Consider the following 21,945-nt stretch of genomic DNA (forward strand, 5'->3'; position numbering starts at 1 on the left):
TTCAAGTGTGTCATGCCTGTGTGTGTCATGCCTGTGTGTGTGTGTGTGTGTGTGTGTGGGCAGTTGACAGACCCAGAGGGGGATTAGAGCTGCTGTCAGGTGTATTAGGGTTGTTGCAGTGCAGTTTCTCGTGTTGCGTCCCTGAGTCTCAAATTAGAAACAAACAGTTCTTGCCAGTGGCGTCTTCATAAGCGACACAGAGGACAGGGTGAAGCTGCAGACCAGCGAGTGTCACCAGTGTCACAATGGCCGTGAAAACTTTTCTGACCTAATTTTTCCATAGTAACTCACCTCACAGGTAGGTCGGCATGCGACCTACTGAATACACAGACGAACACTCAATCACACTCAGGTGTCTCGTGTCGCTGCCAGAAACCCTGGGGACTGATGGACAATGAGAGAGAGAGAGACAGAATGGGTTAGGCACCTGGCCAGGGTCACACAGAGGAGAGTCGGAGCGCTTTGTGCCAGCCAGTCTCTGTTCTGTCCTCTGTGCCACCGTCCATCCCGTCTCCACCTCCTCTATTGATCCCGGCAGCTCTCTTTCTTTCCATCATCCTCTGCTTTCTCTCTACCCTTCACTTGCATTTTAAAAGTGGACACACCTCTCTAAAGTCTGTCTCTGGGTCCCTCCCGTTCTGTTTATTCTTCTTGCCGTCCCCCTGTAATGCTCTCTTTGGCAGGACAACAGCCACTAAGTCACGGCAAATTAATTCTTGTAAATTCAAATCTGATTAAGTCTCGTCACCTCTGTCTGCTTTCCCTCCCCTTCCTCTCCTCCCTCCGTCTACCTTCCTCTGCTACCTTTGTGGCGTTCCGCATTAATTCATGCGCGACATCATATATTATATTTTAAAAGCATATCCTATTCAATCTATACCTCCCCCTGTATGTCATCACTGTATTACATTTCCTCAACGTTTGGAAACCCCACCTGCCACAGGAGATGTGATTATAGATTATTGATGAGGGCTTATTCGTCCCCACCACACTTTGCCTTCCCCCTCTGTCACGCGTACAAACGGACCAAGAGGTCAACCAGTGGACAAGCGGCCTGGCGGTAACAATGCACCGATGAGTGACAGAGACATAACGCAGCGTCTGTGTTTAGAATCTCGCATTCATTACCGCTAATGTGCTGGTAATGACCCCCGGACTCAGATTACTAATGGGATGTCAGCAGGGGGTCGACGCCGCAGATGGATCACGTCAGCGTCACCCTTACTTACTGAGCACGTGCTCCTCGTAATCACATCATCCACAACGCCGACGTTTAATGGAAAAGTCACATAATTGTATTAAAAGGGTGTATCTTAATCGCTGGTATCTGTCTGTCTGTCTGTCTGTCTGTCTGTCTGTCACAGCCATAACTTGGACAGCTGTAATCCGATTTGGGATCACGTTTGGCAGGTAGACAGGAGTTTGGGGCCTAATGTTTTCTTTTTCCATTTAGCCTGATGGTGGCGCTGTAATGACCGGCTTCACTGCACAATTGTCACAAAAACCTGCATGTAGAATGTCTGGATAACATTTTTTATCTTTGTTATCTTTGTCAAATTCCTTGCAGATTCTTAGATATTTTATGACACTAGTAGAATATTCGTTTACCTTTTGAGTAACATTCGGACAGCGGCCTCTAACCTCGTCCCTCCTCTGCTTGCAGGAACCTCGACCACCACAGCTCGACCAGGAACTCCTGATGAGACAGAACTCCTTCAGTCTTTCCTGAACACTACATTCACTCTGCAAAGGACCTCACCACCTGCAGATCATCTTCATCAAAGGCCTGACTCACACCTGTCCAGACCGGGTTTCTCATTTTCTAACTCAAACCAGGTGTTTTTGGAAAGAGATCGTCCCAGAGGGAAACACGGGAGGATTTATCTGAGCACTGACCCACTTATCCTGCTCAAACTGGGCTGCAGGGGTATTTAGCAGCCAAGGTGTTGATCCACTGACACGCTGATCTAATTAGCCACACACACACACACACACACACACACACACACACACACAATCACACGTACACTTATCGACAGAAACACACACACGGACACACACTCATTCACCTGGTGTTGCTGGCCTTGCAAGTTCTTTAAATAGCCTAGTGTGTGTAACTCTCAGCTCACTGACACAACACTCTCCATTCCAATCACACACTCTCTCACACACACACACACCTACACACTCTGATATACCCAACTGTGTGTCCATCTGTGTGCAATTACCCCTCATAGAGGAACGCTGACCTTGACTGTAATCAGATGTGTTTGTGTTGTCTGATGAGCAGGAGGCCGTGTCATGTTCTGTCTGCTCCATAACGCTGACAACGAGCCCTGATGTGGTGACTCTGATCCATACACACACATACTCACACACTCACACACACACAGAGAAAATAACTCCCGCCTGAGGCTTGACCACAGCTTCATTAATTCTCACACAAAATGTGTGACATTAAAAAATAGCCCATATTAATTGAAAAGGTGTGTATGTGTGTGTCTGTGCGTGTGTGTGTGTGTGTTTGAGTCTATCACGTTGTCAGAGCAAATTAGGGCCAGGCCCGTCTCTATGACATCACTTCGACTGACCTACATTTGGTGAAATAAAGTGTCCAGCAGACAGGTGTGTGTGTTTGTGTGTCTGTGTGAGTGTGTGCCCTGCCTTGATAGGAGTACACACATTACTACAGACGTGTTGCTTACTACCTGCTTTCGTCCCCCATCAATCAGGATCAGGAGAACATAAAAACCTATAAGGCAGCAACACCATTCAACAGTTTGGCCCCTCCCCCACTGCCACGCCCCTCATGAACACATTCCCGTCCTTCACCACGCCTCGACCCTACACACCCACCCTCCAGTCAGTGTGTAAGCCGTGCCCTCGGGCCCCTTGGAGGATGAACGATGTCCCTACCCTTGATTATGAGTTGCTGCTGTCCCCGGTCAGCTCGTCCCTCTCCGGCGGCCCTGATGGCGGCGGCGGCAGCGTCAGGCCCCCGCTGGTCCTGACCGGGGTGGACAACGAGCAGCGCACCGCCCTGGCATTCGTAGGCCTCCTGATGCTCTTCCTGGTCTTCCTGCTGGTCAGGTGTTTCAGGATCCTGCTGGACCCCTACAGTCGCATGCCTGCGTCGTCCTGGACTGACCACAAGGAGGGGCTGGAGAGAGGGCAGTTTGAGTATGCGCTGGTGTAGGGGGGGGTCGCTGGGGTTGAGAATGGGGCTTTTGGGTGTTTTGTCTGATTTCAGTGTGAGCCTGGTATCATCTCACTGTGTTGCAGTCTGTGTAAATACAAGGCTTCCGTAACCATGACAACTTTGGGCTCAACAAGAGTCCAACAAACCACTGGGATCCAACACCTACATCCAGATGTCCATCCATGAACTGATGGAAAACTGAGCTGCACAGCTGCCTTAACCTGTTCTAGTCTAACGTCCCACATCACATGACATCACATCACACATCTGGGCCTTCTAGTATCCACAGCTTTTTCACCATTCAGACTCTTTAAAGTTTGATTTTGGAAAGATGAGCCTCAGTCACATTAGTTCATCAGACCACAACACTGGATATCTGGAACAAGCAAATCTGAAATGATGGAGTTTACACTTGAGCAGCTGCCCCTTTAATGCACCAGTGTCCATTATGAAGCATCCGAGCGCACAAATCCTCACACTGTTTGTTCACCGTGTTCTGATTTCTGATGCGGCGCTCCACTTTCTGATGCTTTATCAAGGTCTCCACAAAGCTCTTTGTCAGTGTGTGTTTAGTGTGATACTGTGTCAACGTATATACCTGAGAAGCCATATGGAAACTATGTAACCGCGTTCCTTCGAGTAGTTTGTGCTCTTTGGTTGTTCCCCTTTGCTCTAGTCAGCCTGCAGAGTTTGATGATGAGGCAAACAAGCCACCTTTAGTGAAAAGAAAGCTTTATTTTTCTATTCTTGACTCGAGTTTGTGAGTCTCCTTTTGCTATATCTCTGTGCTCCCTCTGACTGTGTGGGATCTTTAGACTGTGGAATTCCGGGGTGCAGCCGAGTCTTAGCAGGTCACACTGGAAGGCAAAGCAGGTAGCTTTGCTTTTTTTTGTGTTTTGTAAGTACGTATTTTACTATCTGCTTTGTTTATGATACACTGGGTTGAATCAGTGAAAATAAAAACAATTTTCTTCTTCAATTATTTTATGTTGGTTGTTGTTTTGTTGGTTACTAACACTATGTTTAATGTTTTAATACTAAAACATGCAGGAATACACTGTCTAAAAAAGAAACTTAGGACAAAAGACTTTAAAAATATAACCCACAATACTTTTATTGCCATTTATGTCACTGGACAAAAGTTTACAATAGTATATGAATCACTCTAATTTTACAGACTGCCATTTGGTGTCATAAATCTTTGGTTGTTTGCATAACTCATTCATGATATCAATCAAGGTTCCATTGGCTGATAGCTGGTAGATGCGGTGTGACGGGATGATTGTCATGTCAGCTGTCAGCCGGACTCTTCTGGTATCTACAGGTGTACGACAAAAAACATCAGGTTCTCTTTTTTTCTGAAATATAAAAGTTCGACGCAAGCTAGCGACAGTGTTGTTGTTTCAAGTTTGACACTGAAGCTGAGATACAGTACGCACATGGAACACTGCCAATGACTTAAACATAGTGGCAATTAAAACAAAAAGGAGAAAACAAAATTACAAACTTGACACTAAAGATACAAAGCATACATCCCAGGTTAGAAGACGTTATGGTTATGTGTTATAATCATTGCCTTGGCTGTGGAACAGTGCAGCAACCTTGGATGTTTTGGAGAAAAGGATTATAGTATAGCACCATAGATACGAGCGAGTGAGATGTTGAGGGTGAATCCTGGCGTAGAAAGCTTCTCTATAAGATGATGACGGAGGGTGGGAGTTTTTTTTATCCTTATAGAGTTTGACGTGTTTGTATGGATGCCGATAGAAACGAGCACCGGGCCTTTAAAAGTGGTTTAACATGATACAGTCAGTGATCAACAACAAAAGATTTGTTCTATCCAAAGTTACAAGTACCAAAGGTCCTCCATCTTGTGTTTGCTATAATTGTTAGATTTGGCAGCCTTGACATAAAAAAAACATTAAAAAAAAAAATCTACATTTCACTTAAAAATATACAATTTAAATTTCAAGAAGTGAGTTTGATAATATTGGTTTTTCCATCATTGAGACAATACAAAAGACAAACAAACACAACATTAAATCCAAACAAAAACGTCAATTTTGCAATCCAGATTCAAGACTGCGATTTCTTTGTACAGCGTTAGAGATGGAATAATCTAGCACCTTTTTCTCTTTGAGAAAAAAAACAATCATGAGAAGTGAGAGATGACCTGATGGACGGCTGATTTTTATTTGTTGTGAGGTTTGGTGTTCATCTGTGCGTGCGCTTACAAAAGCACGTTAGCTTTAGTTACATCTTACACGTCATGTACCTTAGAGGTCGTCAATGGATTTGGATATGTGTGTGTGTCGCTTCTAAAAGAGGCTCAGACATTAAAGCTCAGGGTGAAGTCAAAGAAGTCAGAGTCACTTTGGCTAATGGCTACAACTCTACTCTCCTCATGCGCTGATAAAAGGAGTGTGTGCTAACATCCCAGCTCAAAGGCTCTGGCAGCCGAGAGGGGAAACGCTGGTTCCACCGTTCCTGAATCAGTGCACCTGAAGTCCCGAAAGGTTAAATACAAATATGATGACCTGATGTTTCTTCTTTTAAGTCCACGAGCTGCTACCTGGTGACGCTGAGGGATGCTAGCCCCCTCTTTTGTTAGAGAGACAGCATCACAGCGTGGGGGTCCACGGTGGGAAGTAGACTGAGGTAACCGAACGTGACAGCACACACACACAAACGCGCTAATCCCCTGTTTGTCGGTGCGGCCAAAGAGCCACCAGGCGCCAGAGCAGAATACAGCTTCTGTATCTGAAGGTTTGGTTTGTGTTCAGCTACGGACGAAAGAACCTGAAATGCTTCGTAAAATGCAGTCCTTCGTGTTTACACTTTTTTTTTTCAAACAGCAAAAAATACATTAAATGACACGCTACAATACTGAGAAGGGCAAACGTGACAATCTTTGTTCCCCAGTGTTGTTGTATCACCAAGGTGACAGAGAAGTGAACGAGTGCTTGGACCCCCTATTGCTTAAGCTTTAGCATCGGTTCCAAACAAAGGACGCCATTTTTCCCGTTCCCCGCCCTGTAATTTAAACAGTGTTGACCCCTCTCAGCACTTCGGCGTCTAATAACCCCCCCCATGTCGTTTGTGATTCCGCGTTCTGCTTTTTTAATAGGAAGTGCTTCATGGACGTGTGGGCCATCTGTCTATCAGTGAGCTGCGGTTCCAATGCACTCAGCACTTCTCTGCCACCTCCTCCACTGGCTCTCTGGGTGGAGACGCGAGTGGTGGGGTCAGGCAGGGGCGGGGAGGGGAGAGGGGGCGGACGGGCACGAGAGGAAGCGTAGTCAGGATAACAAAAAAAACGTAAAACATACAATAACATGAACAGTAACAAAGTGGTGGTAGAGTTGGGCTGATTGACTCAGTCTTTCGTAGCCCTCGATGAACCCCCAGGCGGTGGGGATGGTCCAGGTGGGAGGAGTTTGGAAAGGGGGGGAGGAGTTACGGGATGGTCAGGGCTACAAATTAAAGGTGAGGGGTTCAGGCTTCAGGCATGAATCAGTCCAGGGGAGGATGGCGAGTGCCCGCTGAGCTCAGTGCAGGTGGATGTGGAGCTTGATGCGCAGGGCGTCTCCTATCTCTCCTAGTAGGTAGTCATTGTCGTGCTGCTTCTCCAGCTGGTGGCGTTTCCGGGGCCCGAACAGCGGCAGGCTGGCGATCTGCAGCCGGTAGGATCCCGGTGAAGGTGCCCGCTTGCCGAGCCGCAGGACGCTCTTCCCGTCGCGGCGCTCCAGCAGGCGGAAGTGTTCGTCGGCGTTGCCGTGGGTGATGACGTAGCGCACGTGATGCTCCAAGGGCTGCAGTGCGGGCAGGAGCTCCAGCAGAGGCTCCTTGTTGAGCAGCGAGGCCAGAGAGAGGTTCATGGGGATGGAAGTCTGCGTGTCCACGCTTGCCAAACTCACGTCAGGTTCCTGAGGGGAAGAGGAGCACAGGTCAGATATAACAGCAACAGGGCTCACGGTTCAAACAGACAGGCGGTGAACCCATAGTTACCGGGTTGAGCTCATTTCCATCAGCGTCGCGTCTGTGTCGGGCATTCTTGGCATCTCCGTTGATCTTGCACTCGTAGCAGGCCTCAGGAGACAGACTGTCATCGTCCTCACCCTCAGCAAACTGACCGGGGAAACCTGATCCTGTGATACAGTGACTGGAGACAGAGAGACAGCAAAGTCAACTTCCCAGCCAAACAAATACTTTCACGTATACCAAATCAGGCCTGTCTGTGTGCGTGTGTGTGTGTGTGTTTCCTCACCCCTGGCCGGCTCTGTAGAAGCCCCCGGGACAGCCGCACAGGTAGCCTCCGTCTGTGTTGGAGCAGCCGTAGATGCAGGGGTTGCTGCCGCTCGAGCACTCGTTCACATCTTGGCAGCCGGAGCCGCTCTGCTCAAAGTCAAAGCCGGACGGACACACACACTTGAAGCTGCCCAGCGTGTTGTAGCAGGAGGCGGAGCCGCACACCGTCCCTCCCTGGCACTCGTTTTCATCTGACACACACACACACACACATAGCAGATTCACATTTAATACAGTCAATATTGTAACCCAGGCATCACAATAATCATGATGTCACTTGGGTCGGTGTGACTCACCCACACACTGGTTCCACTGGTAGTGCTGGACGTAGCCCTGAGGACAGCCGCAGCGGAAACCTCCCAGCATGTTCTGACAGCCGTGCTGACAGCGGTGGTTGCTGCCGCACTCGTCCACATCTGGTGGAAAAAAGGACAATTAAAAAGTTAAAAGCGTCTCATGTCCAGCAGGCAGAGACGCTCCATCATTTCCTGGGCAGTAAAGCAGTTGTATTGAAGTCATTTCTTTGATTTCACCTAATTTGATTTTAGAGGAAGCCCCTTTAGAAAAAATCCTATTAGAGGAAGGTTTGCTCATTTTTACAGCCACTTTTCTTTATATTCAATTTCACACTGACACATTCATCTCAGGGCAAACACAATTTGAAGTTACGTCAATCTTGGGCAGCCGAACTCAGCAGAACTCCGTCCAAGTTTTGAGCTGACTTTGACTTTGGAAGTTGGAAAAGACTCAAATCCAGAGACCTGCTCCACTAAACTCTTTATCTAATCAAACAGAATGCTTTTCCAGGGTCTGCCGCTCACTTACCCTCACACTCCACGCCCGTGTTGTCCAAGGAGAAACCTTTGGAGCATTCACAGTTGAAGCTTCCGGGTGTGTTGACGCAGGAAGCCCGGGTGCCGCACGCACTGCTCTGTGCGTTGCACTCGTTGTTATCTGCAAAGAGCGGAGAGAGAAAACACAATCACAGCTCCGTCTTGTGCATTTAAAAAGTTCACTGATGTCACCGTGACATTTATGGTGCTATAATAACGTCTCCCTCCAGATGAAGCTTCCATTCAGGGAGAATACTGCACATCCTCTCTCCCTGGCTTTGTGCTCACCGATGCAGGCGGTCTGGTGCTGGGTGAAGCCCGGAGGACACTTGCAGGTGAAGCCGCCGATGGTGTTGACACACAGGAACTGGCAGTTGTGCTGCTTGGTTGAACACTCGTCCAGATCTGATGGAGCGAGGAAGGAAAGCACAAAGGAGAATGAAAACCACATCGTAGACAGAGATGAAATAAAAATAAATAACTGCATTTGGAACACAAATAAGAAACCGGGACCTGGATCTTGTGTTTGAATGGAGCTAGACAAATCTCTCACAGACACACACACACACACACACCTTTGCAGGTCTTTCCGTCTGGCTGCAGGCTGTACCCTCTGGGGCAGGAGCACAGGTAGCTGCCCTCGGTGTTTTTACACAGGAAGTTACAGGGCTTTGGAGACAGAGCGCACTCGTCCATATCTGCAATATGACAGACGGAGGCACAGACAGTGGGTGGGAAGTGTTACTAGTGCAATGCTGGTAGTGGATAATCAGAGAGAGAGAGAGAGAGAGAGAGAGAGAGACTCAGTCGTACCAACACAAGAAGTTGCAGTGAAGTCTGTTTTGTAGCCCACATTGCAGTGGCAGCGGAAGGAGCCGATGGTGTTGATGCATTGTCCGTTCTGGCAGAGATCTGGCATCACTTGGCACTCGTTGATGTCTGGAAGCACAGGGACATTTTAAAAAGTGATCTGGCATACAAACAGGCTCACACTGCCAAACGCATCCTTCACTAGAGAGCTTTTAGTCGCATTAAGCCCTGTTATGACAGCAGAGCCATAAAACACAGCGTTTACCTTAACTGAGATATCTGGTCGCAGACGAAAACAGAGCTGATCAATCGCTGGTCAGCAATAAAACACTCAATTCCTAATCATTCCCGGCGTCTCACCTCTCCCGTCTGTAGTGTATCCGGGTCCGAGCGGGCACATCCTCTTGTACTGGACGGTGCCGGGCAGCGGGCAGAGCTCACACTGCGGCCCCCAGCCCCGGCCCATGTTACAGCAGCACTCAGACTTGGTCACGCTGTTCCTGTTGGTGGACGACTGCTGGCACATCGTCTGCAGGACCTCTATGTAGCAGAAGCCCTTTCTGTTGTCTGGATGGAGAAAGGAGAGGAGAGGAGAGGAGAGGAGAGGAGAGGAGAGGAGAGAAGAACTCATTTTCATTTCATCCAAATTCAAACCTAGATTCATTTGTATCTGCACACCGGTGTGTGACGGTGTGTTCTTACCGATGCACTCTGTTCCGGTGGAGCTCGGTTCAAATCCGTCGTTGCACTCGCATCTGTAGCTTCCCACCGTGTTGACACAGCGGCCGTTCTTACAGATGCCGGGTTTGGCGCGGCACTCGTTCAGGTCTGCGTCAGAACAAACGGATGAGAGGATGAGGATGAACTCGTCACGGCAGTATGAAGAGCGAGAACGGCGTGTCAGCTCGTCTTCACTCACCCATGCATCCCTCTCCGTCCGGTCTGCGCTGCATGCCGACGGGGCAGATGCACATGAAGGTGCCGATCAGGTTCTTACAGGTCATTCCCTTAGACTCACAGTCATCCAGGCCCTCTGAACACTCGTCCTGATCTGTGGGGGGACAGCGAGGTCACCATTTAGCATTAGCCACACCCCCTCAACTTGTCACGAATATCAAAAAACAAAGATGTCACTTTTCTCCAGCTTGGCCCAGACGTGAGTCAGACCGATGCAGACGGAGTGTGTCAGTGTTTGCTCTCACCTCTGCACATGCGCTGGTCGTCTCTCAGCACGTATCCAGACGGACACATGCACTCATAGGAACCAAAGGTGTTGACACAGCGGAAGGCACAGAGCATCGGGTTCTGAGAGCACTCGTTGACATCTGGAGTCAGACAGAGACAAGAGACAGGGGACAGAGGACAGAGGACAGAGGACAGGAGGGTTTTATTCAAAGCAAAGGATAAAATACAGTGTCAATATGCGTGTGTGTGTGTATGTTTGGGACTGACCTTCACAGGTCATCATGGGTCCGGGTTCGAAGCCGTCCTGACAAGAACACTCGAAACCTCCCACCACGTTGGTGCAGGTTCCATTTCCACACGGGTTTCCTATGGAGCACTCATCAGTGTCTGCAGAGAGAGAGAGAGAGAGAGAGAGAGAGAGAGAGAGAGAGAGAGAGAGAGAGAGAGGCAATTAGACTGATGCAATATTTATGCCTTTTAAAAGCATTTAGCCTCTTAGATATATAAAGCCAAAAATAGATCAGAGCCTAAACGCCACTTCTAGGAAATAAAATCAAACTTTAAAGGGCCAATCCGCACAAACTGTCCACATGCCGATCGAGGAGGACTATGGAGGACCATCTAGTCTTGACATCTGACGGGTGTGAGGTCAAACCCTGAAGTCAACATTATGCAGCAAAGATCGGTGTAAGAGTGTGAAGGCGTCTCACCGACACAGTTGACTCCGGTGTAATCCAGGTTGTATCCAAAGGGACATTCACATCTGAAGGAGCCGTCTGTGTTGATGCAGATTCCATTCTGGCAGATTCCCGGGTTATCCAGACACTCGTTCATATCTGGAGAGAGGCCGGGAGAGGAATCGGGGGTTATTTTCTCAGTGGTGACCTTCAGGTTTGTGTCAGATTCAGGGGTTTAGTCGGAGCAGTCACCTTCTCGGGCTTCACCGGGTCCAGGCAGAGCGCCGTGACCGTAGGGACACAGACTGTCGAAAGCAGCTGGAGAGAGAAAGTGATGTTAACTGTGTTGCTTGTTGGGATTTGTCAGCCCTCTGTGAATATGTGTGTGTGTGTGTGTGTGTGTGTGTGTCTCACCCTCGCCCTCTCGTGGGCAGAGCTCGCAGGGGAGTCCCCAGCCCTCGCCAGGCATCTTGCTGCAGCAGCACTTGGCCTTGGTGGTGTTGAACGCTTTGGGCACAGAGCATTTTCCAGACTCGAATTTGGTGAAGCAGAAACTTTCTCTGGTATCTGCCGCAAGAGAAGGAAAGTTCAGGTAAACCCCAGATTTATCTCGTCTCTACTGCGCTGTGATTAATTCCTTTTCCCCCCAACACGGTTGACAGGTTGTTCTCTCACCGAAGCAGCGGCGTCCGTTGTCGGAGAGAACAAAGCCGGGCTGGCAGGTGCACTGGAAGCTGCCGGGCGTGTTGGTGCATTTGCCAAACTGGCAGATGTTCGGCTCTCCCTCACACTCGTTGATGTCTGGGAAAGGAAGTGGAACAGAGGGGCAGGGGGAAGAAGGCGGGAAGGTGAGAGGGTCAGAGTGCACGAGTGTGTGTGTGTGTGTGTGTGTTGATGTGTGTTCACCAGTGTGTATGTGTGAGTAACGGACCAGATGGCTCAGACACCCTGATGTTTAAGTGTAGGTGTGTGTCAGGGCGCTGATTGTTTGAACAGCTTGTTTTAGGGTATGCCTGGGTGCACTTTATGGTGTGTGTGTGTGTGTGTGTGTAGGTGTGTGTGTGTTTGTCCTACCTATACACTGGTCGTTTTGCACTTCGTAGCCTGGAGGGCAGATACACCTGAAGGATCCATCCAAGTTCTGACACGTTCCAGGTGAGCAAGTTCCCGGCAGGCTCACACACTCGTTGACATCTGTCCAAATCAGACAAACTAAATGTCAGAATGTGTGTGTGTCTGTATGTGTGTGTGCCAGAAGGAGGACAAAAGATATACCACAACACTTCACAGTGTTCAGAGTGTTTCTTATAGCTGTGTTTGCTGTCTTACCGACGCAGTTCTTCCCGTCGTGTGTGTTCTCGTATCCCTCCTGGCAGAGGCACTGGAAGGAGCCCAGGCTGTTGATGCACTGTCCGTTCCTGCACACTTGGCCAGGCAGGGCGCTGCACTCGTCGATGTCTGCGTGGCAAAGACATTCAGAGGATTACACGTCTTATCTCCTCCTTGGCACCGAGCAGTTGTAAATAATTTGTGCATGAAGACTAATTCTTATATATCGTCGGCTATCTTTCAAATAAAGCTAAGGAGTTGTTTTCATCTCATGTCCTTCCAGAAGGGCTGCTGCTGGAATGGGAATGACAGAGAGGCTTTGATTGGAATTTACGGGTGTAAATTTTGAGGATTTGGAGTTCAAATCCCTCTCCTGACTGTGACCTTTGAGAGAAGCTCAGGCAGCTGTGGGCTCTGTTGTTCACACACTCCACGTACCCATGCAGTCGTTGTTGTGCGTGAGCTCAAACCCGGGGAAGCAGAGGCAGTTGTAGGAGCCCACCGTGTTCTTACAGGTGCCGTTACCACACGGCTGTCTGTCACACTCGTCGATGTCTGGAACACACACAAAGAAGCACAGATTTGTTATGAGAAACACTTCATCAAACTGACTGTGTGTGTTGTGCTGTAGTTTGCGTCTCCTCACCCATGCACATGGTCTGGTCAGCCGTGGCCTTGAAGCCGTTGTGGCAGAGACACCGGTAGCTGCCCTGTGTGTCGATACACTCGCCGTGACTGCACACATTAGGAATCTCCTGGCACTCGTTACGGTCTGAGGGAGAGAGACAAAAACAGGGTTGACATTTAATACATCACACACACTGCAGTGACTCACTTAAGAGAGATGCTGAGGTACAGCAGGAAATCATCAAAACTCTAGACATTTCCCCTGCCTGGCTTTGAACCCACGCCCTCTGTGCCTGTACTCACCCACACAGGCCCCGCTGGGTGAGAGCTTGAACCCGGGCGAGCATTCGCACCGGTAGCTTCCCGGGATGTTGATGCAGTTGGCGTTGCGTTGGCACAGGTTGTCGCCGCTGTTACACTCGTCGATATCTGAGCGAGAGAGAGAGAGAGAGGGAGAGAGAGAGACAGACACAGCGTACATCAATCACTGTCTGGCTGCAGCCCGTCTCGCACGGCGGACCAGCAGATGAGCAAACAGAGTGTATTGGCTTGGCTGTGCCACAGTGCAGACGCTCTCCGGCGCCCCCTGGATGATTAAGAGGCCGTGTCAGAAACTACCTGCCCCAAAAACAGACACTGTACTCATGTTTACACGGGATAATTCAGGCGGCAGCAGACATCTCAGACTGCACTGATATTTATGTTAGCGAGTGTGTCTGTGTGTGTACGTGTGTGTGTGTGTGTGTGTGTGTGTGTGTGAGGAGGAGAAAGGCAGCATAATAAATAAAAGTTATGTACTGTACATTCTGTGAGTTGTGGCTCTTACCTTCACAAATGAGAAGAATGTTGTTGTAGCTGAAGCCCATGGGGCACTCGCAGCGGAAGCTCCCGATCTGATTGATACACACTCCGTTGGCACAGATGCCCGGGATCTCCCTGCACTCGTCAATATCTGCACAAAACAACACCGCAGGGAGCTGTGAAGCCGACTAATAAAACAAGGCTCCGGAAAGAAACACAGCGAGGAAGGCGAGCGGCGCTTTAAGAGGTGAGTCAGCGCCGAGGCTCGACCTTACCGATGGGTTTGCCGGTGTGGATGTCGATGATGAAGCCTGGAGCCTGGTTGCCGCACAGTGACTGGTACTCCGCTGAAACACACAGACACAGAATAACTTGGTACCATGGAAACAACAATGTAGTCCAGCACACGGCGGGTGTTTTGTTGGTGGGCACTCACAGGTGGCGGGCGTGGGACACGACTCGCACGGCTTGTTCCAGGCTTTGCCCACGTTGTAGGCACAGCAGCACATCTTCTTCGTCATGTTGAAGGACAGCTCGTTCTCGCACGTGTCGTTGAAGTTGCGGTAGCACACGCTCTTCCTCATGTCTACCAGAGTGAGGAAGAAGAAGGCAATCAATCGAAATTCACTCATTTAAAAAGTTGATGATGTAATCTTGACTGTCTGACGCTCACCCATGCAGTTGTTCCCTCCGTTGACCTGCATGTACTCAGGAGGACACACACACGTGTAGTTGCCCAGCGTGTTGTAGCAGGTGCCAGGCCCGCAGATCCCAACGTGGGCCGTGCATTCGTCAATATCTGCATTGGAGTAAGCAGGAGACGTAAACACGTGTTGACAGGTCATCAAACAGGACCAAGCTAAGGCGCCCAGCGAGGTTCACACTCACCCTCACAGATCCGCGTCTCTTCGTTGAGGTAGTACCCCGCTGGACACTCGCACTGGAAACTGCCGAAGGTGTTGAAACAGTTTCCTCCCTGGCACAAACCGGGCAGCTCCTGGCACTCGTCGATGTCTGCGGCGGACAGAGAGAAGAGCGTTAGAAACACGGGTGCCTTCAGGCCATCTGATGGAGCTGCTCTGCTGATGCTGAGCTTTACCTTCCAGGATCACAGTGATGGGGTTCGGCCTGAATCCCTCTCCGCCTGGACACAGCGTCTTATACTCCGCTACAAGACAAAGACAACCAGGATGTTAATATACAAACATACATATCAATCTAATCTAATAGCGCTTGATTGTCTTGTAGTGCATACTGGAGTTGGGGGCGGGGCACAGTTCACAGGGGTTTCCCCAGGCTCCTCCCAGGGAGCAGCAGCAGGACGCTCTGGTCACGCCCACACCGATCTCGGCGCTGCAAGAAATTCCGCCGTCGCCTCGCGCGAGTATGTCCAGGAAACAGTTGCCGACACGGATATCTGAAATGGACGCGTAATGGCTCATCAACACACACATTGACACTCACCTCTGCATGTGTGAAGGAGAAGTTAATGAGGAAGACTCACCCACGCAGCCCACTCCAGTGGGGTTGAGCTCAAAGTCAGCCGGGCAGTTACACATGTATCTCCCTGGGGTGTTCACACACAGCCCGTTGATGCAGTTCACCGGGTCGGCACATTCATTGATGTCTACGGTACATAAACACACACACAAACACACACACACAAGCTCAGCACACCCTTCAGTATATTAAAACAGAAGCAAGTAGATACTTTCCAACTTGTTGGTGCTGAGGTTGCACATTTGCAGGTGAGACAAATTGGATGGCGACAGCAGATGCATCATTTTCCAAAGTGCGATATCAAATTAAAGGTGGTATTGATTTGGCTTTGACTGATGTTGGAGCATTGATCAAACCGCTGTACTGACCAGTACAGTTTCCTCCGCTGCGGTCCAGTTCGTAACCGTCATCGCAAACGCAGCGGAACATCCCGGGAAGGTTCTGGCACGTTCCGAACACACAGATGTTCTGGAAATTACACTCGTTAATGTCTGTGGCAGAGGGAGCAAGAGAGCAAAGTGTGTTAGGTTCATTAGCTCCAGGAACAAATCAGCCACAACAAAGGAGGGCAGACAGACAGACAGACAGACAGACAGAGCCCTGTACCTTGGCACGCCTTGCTGTCATCTGTCGGGGTGAAGCCCATCTCACACTCGCAGCGATACCCGCCCGGAGCATTCAGACACTGGCCGTTCTCACACAGGTTTACATTGTCGGCGCACTCGTCCATGTCTGCCACAGAGAGAGTCCATCAGAGGTTTAGCATTCCAATCAAATATCCAGATAAAACCAGATTTGGAAGAAAGGTTGTTGGATCTTACCAGAGCAGGAGAAGCCGTCTCCATTGAAGCCCTCCTTGCACGTGCAGCGATAGGACCCCGGCGTGTTGACACAGTCTGCGTTGGGGTTGCAGTTATGGTCCTCAGCAGAACACTCGTCCTGATCTACAAGAGCCAGGAAACACACAAAGAAATCAATCAAAACAGTCCAAAGCCTATTTTTGAAACTGTCCTTGCTTGTGGTCCAAACTAGTTCCGGGACATCAAACTCTCCGGTCTACACGCCCAGCTACAGCCCGGTTCTGGACTCACCGATACACTTGATGCCGTCTCCTATCCAGCCGTCTCTGCAGCGACACTTGAAGCTCCCGGGGACGTTGATGCAGGCGGCGTGCATGTCGCAGTTATGAGCTCCGATCTCACACTCATCAACATCTGGAGAGAAGAGGATAAGAGGCCAGTTAATAATAAAGATATAAAGCACATTACAGCCTCGGTGTGTTGTGGTAAGAAGCTTCTGGATTTAGTGACACACACACATCAATGTAAAAAAAAGCCAAACTTTCCATTAACAAATTCCCATTTATCTTAATTGAATATATTTTTTCTGCCAAGGCAACGACTTTGCATGTTAAGCAGAGTTTTTAATTTTGTAAGCTGTTGGCCGAGTCTCCACGTACACACACACACACACACACAATGACTAAATAATGACTTTAGGGGATTATTGTATGCATGAATGAACCATTTCAACACTTGGCACAGATATGAGCACACAGAGGCCCAGACCTCTCAGTGACAGCTCAGCCCGTGTGTGTGTGTGTGTGTGTGTGTGTGTGTGTGTGTGTGTGTGTGTGTGTGTGTACCTGTGCAGCCCGTTGATCCCTTCTTGACAAAGTATCCCAGTTGACAGTGGCAGATGAAGGAGCCTTTGGTGTTCTCGCAGTCGCCGTGCAGACAAATGTTGGGGTTCAAGTCGCACTCGTTCACGTCTGGAACGGACAGAAACAGACAATATGTGAACGCTACGGCCTCGGAGAGACGGAGTGACGGAGAACAAGTGTGACAGAGAAAGTCCAAAAGACAGACAGAGACAGACAGACAGAGACAGACAGACATAGACAGACAGACAGAGACACACAGACATAGACAGACTGTAACTTGTTTGTCCTCTCACCGATGCAGGTCCTCATGTCCATGGATGCCATGAATCCATCGTAACACAGGCAGCGATATTCTCCGGGGATGTTGGTGCACTGGCCTCCGTCACAGATGTCTGGAGTTTCCTCACACTCATCGATGTCTAACACACACAGCAGAGTCACATGTTACAACAGTGAAACCTCAGATTATGAGACGAGGGCTGTGTTGTGCTGGGAAAAGCATCTGTGTGTGTGTGTGTGTGTGTCTGGTTACCTGAGCAGGTCCTGAGGTCGGGCATGAGGGCGTAACCTTCACTGCAGCTGCACTCATAGCTGCCCTCTGAGTTGGTGCAGTGAGTTTCACAGCCTCCGTTCATGATCGTGCACTCGTCAATGTCTGCAAGAAGAAGTCGGTAGTTCAGTCGGTCAGGAGGTCAGGAGGTCAAATACACCAACTGAGATATTAAAGTGTGTGTATCTTGTTGGATCTGTGACCTCACTCACCGACGCAGCCCTGTCTGTCTGGTGTGGCCTGGTATCCGGTGTCACAGGAGCACTGGTAGGTTCCCGCCAAGTTGACACACTGACCGTTCTTACACAAGTTGTCACTCAGCTGACACTCATTCACATCTGAGAGGACGAGTGGAGAGAAGGATGCATTATAATCCACAATCTACTGTATCAGACGGCGTGTAAACAGATGATAGACGTGTCGGTGCTTTAGATGTGTTGTACCTTCACAGGCCGAGCCGTCGGTGCTGAGCGAGTGTCCAGGTGGACATTCACACTCGTAACTCCCCTCCGTGTTCAGACAGTCTCCTCCGCGGCACAGCAGGGGGTTCCTCTCACACTCGTCAATGTCTGACAAAGAAAAGAGGAGAAAAGAGGGTTATGGAATGAGTATTGATTATTATTATTGATTATTTGAACCTGATTTCCTTTATTAATTCAAATGAACAGTGTGTTTTTGTTTTCCCAAACTTACCCATGCAGTTCTTCATCATCATGAAGCCACTCTCGTAGCCCTCAAAGCATTCGCACTCAAAGCTGCCGGGCGTGTTCACACAGGCGCCGTGGCCACAGAGGTCAGGGGAGATGCGGCACTCATCAATGTCTGAAAACACACACAGACATTTAAAACAATACTGATATGCTAAGTGTGTGAAGGGGGGGAGGGGCACACCATCATCTTCCTCTTGGCTCTCATACCTGTGCAGTTCCTCTCTTCAGCAGTCAGAGCGAAGCCGCTGTTGCAGCGACACTTGAAGCTGCCGATGGTGTTCCGGCAAGTTCCATGAGTGCAGAGCCCGTTGAACACCTTACACTCGTTCACATCTGGAGAGAAAGACGGACGACATCATTCCCTTGACCTCCATGTATTAGTAAAACACGAACATGAGTCTTGATTGAGAGCCTTGGTACCTTTGTAGAAAGGCCTGCCGGTCAGAATGTCTCCTCTGTTGGCGAAGCCGGGCCCTCGGGGGCAGATGGCTCTGTACTCGGGCGTGCTGGCTTTGGGACACTCGTCACAGTCGATGCCCCAGGCAGCGCCCACCGAGCAGCAGCACATGTCCACGCGGTATCGCCCAGGCAACGGCTCGCCACACTCGTCCTCTTGCCACTTCATGTAGCACTGCTCGCTACGCATATCTGCAAATATGAGCCAATCAGAGGCCGGTCAGGAATGCAGGAACAATACACATTTAAAGACCTTTTAGTTTGTAGGTTTGGGCATTTAAGCACAGAACCATTGCACTCTGTTGTTGTGTTGCTGTGTTGTTGTGTTCTGTTGCGTTTTCTTACCCACACATGTGCGTCCGGTGCTGTCCAGGGTGAGACCCTCGGCACACTCACAGCGGAATGAGCCCTGGGTGTTCACACAGCGGCCGTTGGTACACACTCCGGGGAACACCTCACACTCATTAATATCTACAGGGAGGAGGACAGATTAAGAGCCATGACGATGAGGTCAACACAACATCTACGTGTCAATCACAAGGATCATGAAAGACAAACTGAGTTCATGGCGTTAAGTGTCTTACCTTCACAGTTCACCCCCTTCATACGGGCAAACCCTCTGGAGCAAGCAGAGTCTGAGGAGAGACATCACATAAAAATGTTATTCTATCTGTTCCTTTCTTGTAATCCCGTAAGATGTGTATGAATGTTTCCGTGTGTGTGAACTGACCGATCTCGCAGCGGTCACAGGGACTTCCCCAGGCGGCGCCCAGCGTGGAGCAGCACTCAGACTTCAGGGTGGCCCCGTTGATGTTGACCTCACAGCGGTTGTCTTGTATGGTCAACCAGCAGGTGCTCTTCATGCTGTCTGTAGAGCGCAATCACAACCGCACACAAAAACATCAACAACGTCAACACCAAAGTGAACCTTCCATTGAATCCAAGCCTACTGCGTCCTGGATTCCCTCCCAAAAAATGACGACGACGGCGGCGCCGCCCAAACACAAAACCGCAACTGACTCCGTCTCTCTGTCCCGCCCTCGCTGAGTGATGGACTTAAATATGAAAGAAACCAGAGAGTTTGCAGGCGTCTGAGAGGAGCCAACTCATGTAATATGTATGAGTATTTATCTAATGAGTCACTCTCCTTTTCCACTCACAATAACATCTGTATTCTCCATTAGTGTGGAGATGTTTCACAGCGATCCCAAAAAAAGAAAATACAAAAACAAAGTCAAGACGAATGGAATCTTGACCTTTGTGCCGGCTCTCACATACCGCATGTCATCTTCAATCTGTGGTGGATCGCTATAAAGCAAAGCAACACGCATGTGGATGGAGGCCAGTGTGTAATAATAATAATTCATCCACGTGTGCCCAACATCTGGACGGCCTCAAGACACCTGACCCACCTCGGTGTTTGTTTACATCTCTGAAGCGTAAACCTTGACGGAAGCGACTAAAACCACGCACAGATTCCCCAGCGAATGATCACATGTCCACGCTGTGTAATCATTATCTCACAGCAGCCCGTCTCATTTGTCTTTTTTTGGAAGGACCCTCCGGCGCTGTCCTTAATTTGTGTCAGGCGCTTTGGGAGGGCCGGCCTGGGCGTGTCCAGTCTTACCCACACAGATGGTGTTGGTTGAGTCCAGCTTGCTGCCGTGGGAACACTCGCAGTTGAAGGAGCCGGCCACGTTGCGGCACACTCCGTTGATGCACGGGCTGGACTCGCACTCGTTGATATCTGAAACACACACACACACATATGGGGTCAGAGGCTGCCAGGCCGGAACGGATCGACATCATCATCAGCGTTTGGCAGGTAGATACGCGTCACGCATGTCTTCTTTTCCGTGAGCCGCATGTTTACTGGAAACAAACACATCTGGTAATAATGTCACTTCCTAATGACCTTGATCGCTGCTACAAACTATCCAACATATGCGGCTAGAAACACAAACCTCTCCATGTGTGTGTGTGTGTGTGTGTGTGCTAACCTTCACATGTCTCCGAGTCAGGCTTGAAGACGAAGCCTTTAGGACAGGAGCAGGAGTAGGAGCCCGGCGTGTTCCTGCACAGGCCGTTGTCGCAGAGCAGACGGTTCACCAGACACTCGTTGATGTCTGCGGGGACACGAGCGGCGTTATTTGTCGCCTCATTAATAACAGCCACTGGAAAAAACAACGACTCTCTTGGCACGACGGGATGTTTATTTAATTAACTTTTTTACTCTTCATACCTCAGAGTTATTGTTGCGGTGGATTAATCACCGCACGGTCAAACTACTAAAGCCTCACACAGAAGCTGAGGGGGAGATTTTAAAGGAACATTACCTGATTTATTCCTTTAAGGTCAAACTGTGACTACTTTACAATATTGCACAGCGTTTTGGAAAATACTTACATCTAATAAATCAAAGAATATGTTAGACTGGTTTGAATTATGGCGATAATAAAGAGAGTGAGTCTGAGGCTTAGGAGTCGCTGCCTTGCTCACCGACGCAGTTCTTGCCGCTGGAGTCGGACTCGTAGCCGATGTTACACACGCAGTGGTAGCTCCCCCTCAGGTTCTCACAGATGCCGTTCTGACAAATGTCCGGGTCCAAGGCGCACTCGTTGATATCTGGGGGAAGAAGTAAAGGAAGTGTGAGTCGACCCGGGAATTGTGAATGATGTGAACGAGACAGTGAAGAAGAACCAAACTCACCTCTGCCGTCAGCTGTGATGCCGATGCCGCTGCTGCAAACAGCTTGGAACTCGGCTGAGAGATTCACAGGAGGGGAAATGTTTCATATATGTCAACAACAACATCCTCCTGATTGATTATTGGCAGAAGAGAGAGAAGGTCTACAGTCAGTACCTGAGTTCCGGGCGGGGCACGGGTGGCAGGGTTCTCCAAAGCCGTGTTCCGGATTGGCGCAGCAGCACTCCGACTTGGTCACGGCGCCGGGGAACGGCCGGGAGCACGTGCCCATCTTGATGGCGCCGTAGCAGGTGGTCCTCATGTGTGTGTCCACGCACACTCGCCCGTCCACGGCGATTGCCAGGCCGGGCGGGCACTCGCAGCGGAAGGACCCCTCGGAGTTGATGCAGCGGCCGTTCATGCAGATGCCGGGCGTCTGGCACTCGTCCATGTCTGAAGGAGAGCGGGCAGATGATGATGTTCACAACGCGGACAGATGTGTTTAGAGAATCAGCTGTTCAACTCAAAAGGTTCTCAGAAACTGGACAGGACATTTATTTCACTATTTCCTTTTCATGTTGTTATTGAATTTGAGTTCCATATTGAATCAGA

At 49.6% G+C, this 21,945-nt stretch overlaps 2 protein-coding genes across 2 annotated transcripts in view; one reads left to right on the plus strand and one right to left on the minus strand.

The window, feature by feature from the left end:
- Positions 1-2,809: 2,809 nt before the first annotated feature.
- LOC143003074 (cortexin-1-like) lies at positions 2,810-3,196 on the plus strand. Its single transcript, XM_076153555.1, has one exon. The coding sequence runs from the start codon at positions 2,810-2,812 to the stop codon at positions 3,194-3,196; it is 387 nt and encodes a 128-aa protein (XP_076009670.1).
- Positions 3,197-4,287: 1,091 nt separating this feature from the next.
- The window catches only part of fbn3 (fibrillin 3), a 51,629-nt gene continuing 33,971 nt past the window's right edge, over positions 4,288-21,945 (minus strand). Inside the window, exons 16-65 of the mRNA XM_076153271.1 lie at positions 21,511-21,786; positions 21,358-21,411; positions 21,148-21,273; positions 20,649-20,774; positions 20,276-20,395; positions 19,379-19,516; positions 19,233-19,283; positions 18,994-19,119; positions 18,613-18,840; positions 18,400-18,525; positions 18,176-18,304; positions 17,926-18,051; positions 17,695-17,820; positions 17,465-17,587; positions 17,226-17,351; positions 16,915-17,040; positions 16,361-16,483; positions 16,091-16,213; positions 15,876-16,001; positions 15,638-15,760; positions 15,274-15,396; positions 15,025-15,186; positions 14,869-14,937; positions 14,658-14,783; positions 14,443-14,568; positions 14,206-14,355; positions 14,045-14,116; positions 13,795-13,920; positions 13,272-13,397; positions 12,988-13,113; positions 12,780-12,896; positions 12,342-12,470; positions 12,087-12,206; positions 11,688-11,813; positions 11,427-11,579; positions 11,265-11,330; positions 11,046-11,171; positions 10,603-10,722; positions 10,353-10,475; positions 10,070-10,201; positions 9,853-9,978; positions 9,511-9,717; positions 9,154-9,279; positions 8,916-9,038; positions 8,629-8,745; positions 8,333-8,461; positions 7,804-7,923; positions 7,467-7,698; positions 7,208-7,361; positions 4,288-7,125 (exon numbers count right to left, since the gene is read on the minus strand). Of these exons, the coding sequence (XP_076009386.1) occupies positions 6,748-7,125; positions 7,208-7,361; positions 7,467-7,698; positions 7,804-7,923; positions 8,333-8,461; positions 8,629-8,745; positions 8,916-9,038; positions 9,154-9,279; positions 9,511-9,717; positions 9,853-9,978; positions 10,070-10,201; positions 10,353-10,475; positions 10,603-10,722; positions 11,046-11,171; positions 11,265-11,330; positions 11,427-11,579; positions 11,688-11,813; positions 12,087-12,206; positions 12,342-12,470; positions 12,780-12,896; positions 12,988-13,113; positions 13,272-13,397; positions 13,795-13,920; positions 14,045-14,116; positions 14,206-14,355; positions 14,443-14,568; positions 14,658-14,783; positions 14,869-14,937; positions 15,025-15,186; positions 15,274-15,396; positions 15,638-15,760; positions 15,876-16,001; positions 16,091-16,213; positions 16,361-16,483; positions 16,915-17,040; positions 17,226-17,351; positions 17,465-17,587; positions 17,695-17,820; positions 17,926-18,051; positions 18,176-18,304; positions 18,400-18,525; positions 18,613-18,840; positions 18,994-19,119; positions 19,233-19,283; positions 19,379-19,516; positions 20,276-20,395; positions 20,649-20,774; positions 21,148-21,273; positions 21,358-21,411; positions 21,511-21,786 (6,752 nt within the window). The 3' untranslated portion in view covers positions 4,288-6,747. The remainder of the gene's footprint in view (positions 7,126-7,207; positions 7,362-7,466; positions 7,699-7,803; positions 7,924-8,332; positions 8,462-8,628; positions 8,746-8,915; positions 9,039-9,153; positions 9,280-9,510; positions 9,718-9,852; positions 9,979-10,069; positions 10,202-10,352; positions 10,476-10,602; positions 10,723-11,045; positions 11,172-11,264; positions 11,331-11,426; positions 11,580-11,687; positions 11,814-12,086; positions 12,207-12,341; positions 12,471-12,779; positions 12,897-12,987; positions 13,114-13,271; positions 13,398-13,794; positions 13,921-14,044; positions 14,117-14,205; positions 14,356-14,442; positions 14,569-14,657; positions 14,784-14,868; positions 14,938-15,024; positions 15,187-15,273; positions 15,397-15,637; positions 15,761-15,875; positions 16,002-16,090; positions 16,214-16,360; positions 16,484-16,914; positions 17,041-17,225; positions 17,352-17,464; positions 17,588-17,694; positions 17,821-17,925; positions 18,052-18,175; positions 18,305-18,399; positions 18,526-18,612; positions 18,841-18,993; positions 19,120-19,232; positions 19,284-19,378; positions 19,517-20,275; positions 20,396-20,648; positions 20,775-21,147; positions 21,274-21,357; positions 21,412-21,510; positions 21,787-21,945) is intronic.

The sequence above is a fragment of the Genypterus blacodes genome, unplaced genomic scaffold (genome assembly GCF_046128005.1).
Source record: "Genypterus blacodes isolate CSIRO-AG114 ecotype Tasmania unplaced genomic scaffold, CSIRO-AGI_Gbla_v1 ptg000058l_1, whole genome shotgun sequence".
In the NCBI taxonomy this organism is placed as follows: Eukaryota; Metazoa; Chordata; class Actinopteri; order Ophidiiformes; family Ophidiidae; genus Genypterus; species Genypterus blacodes.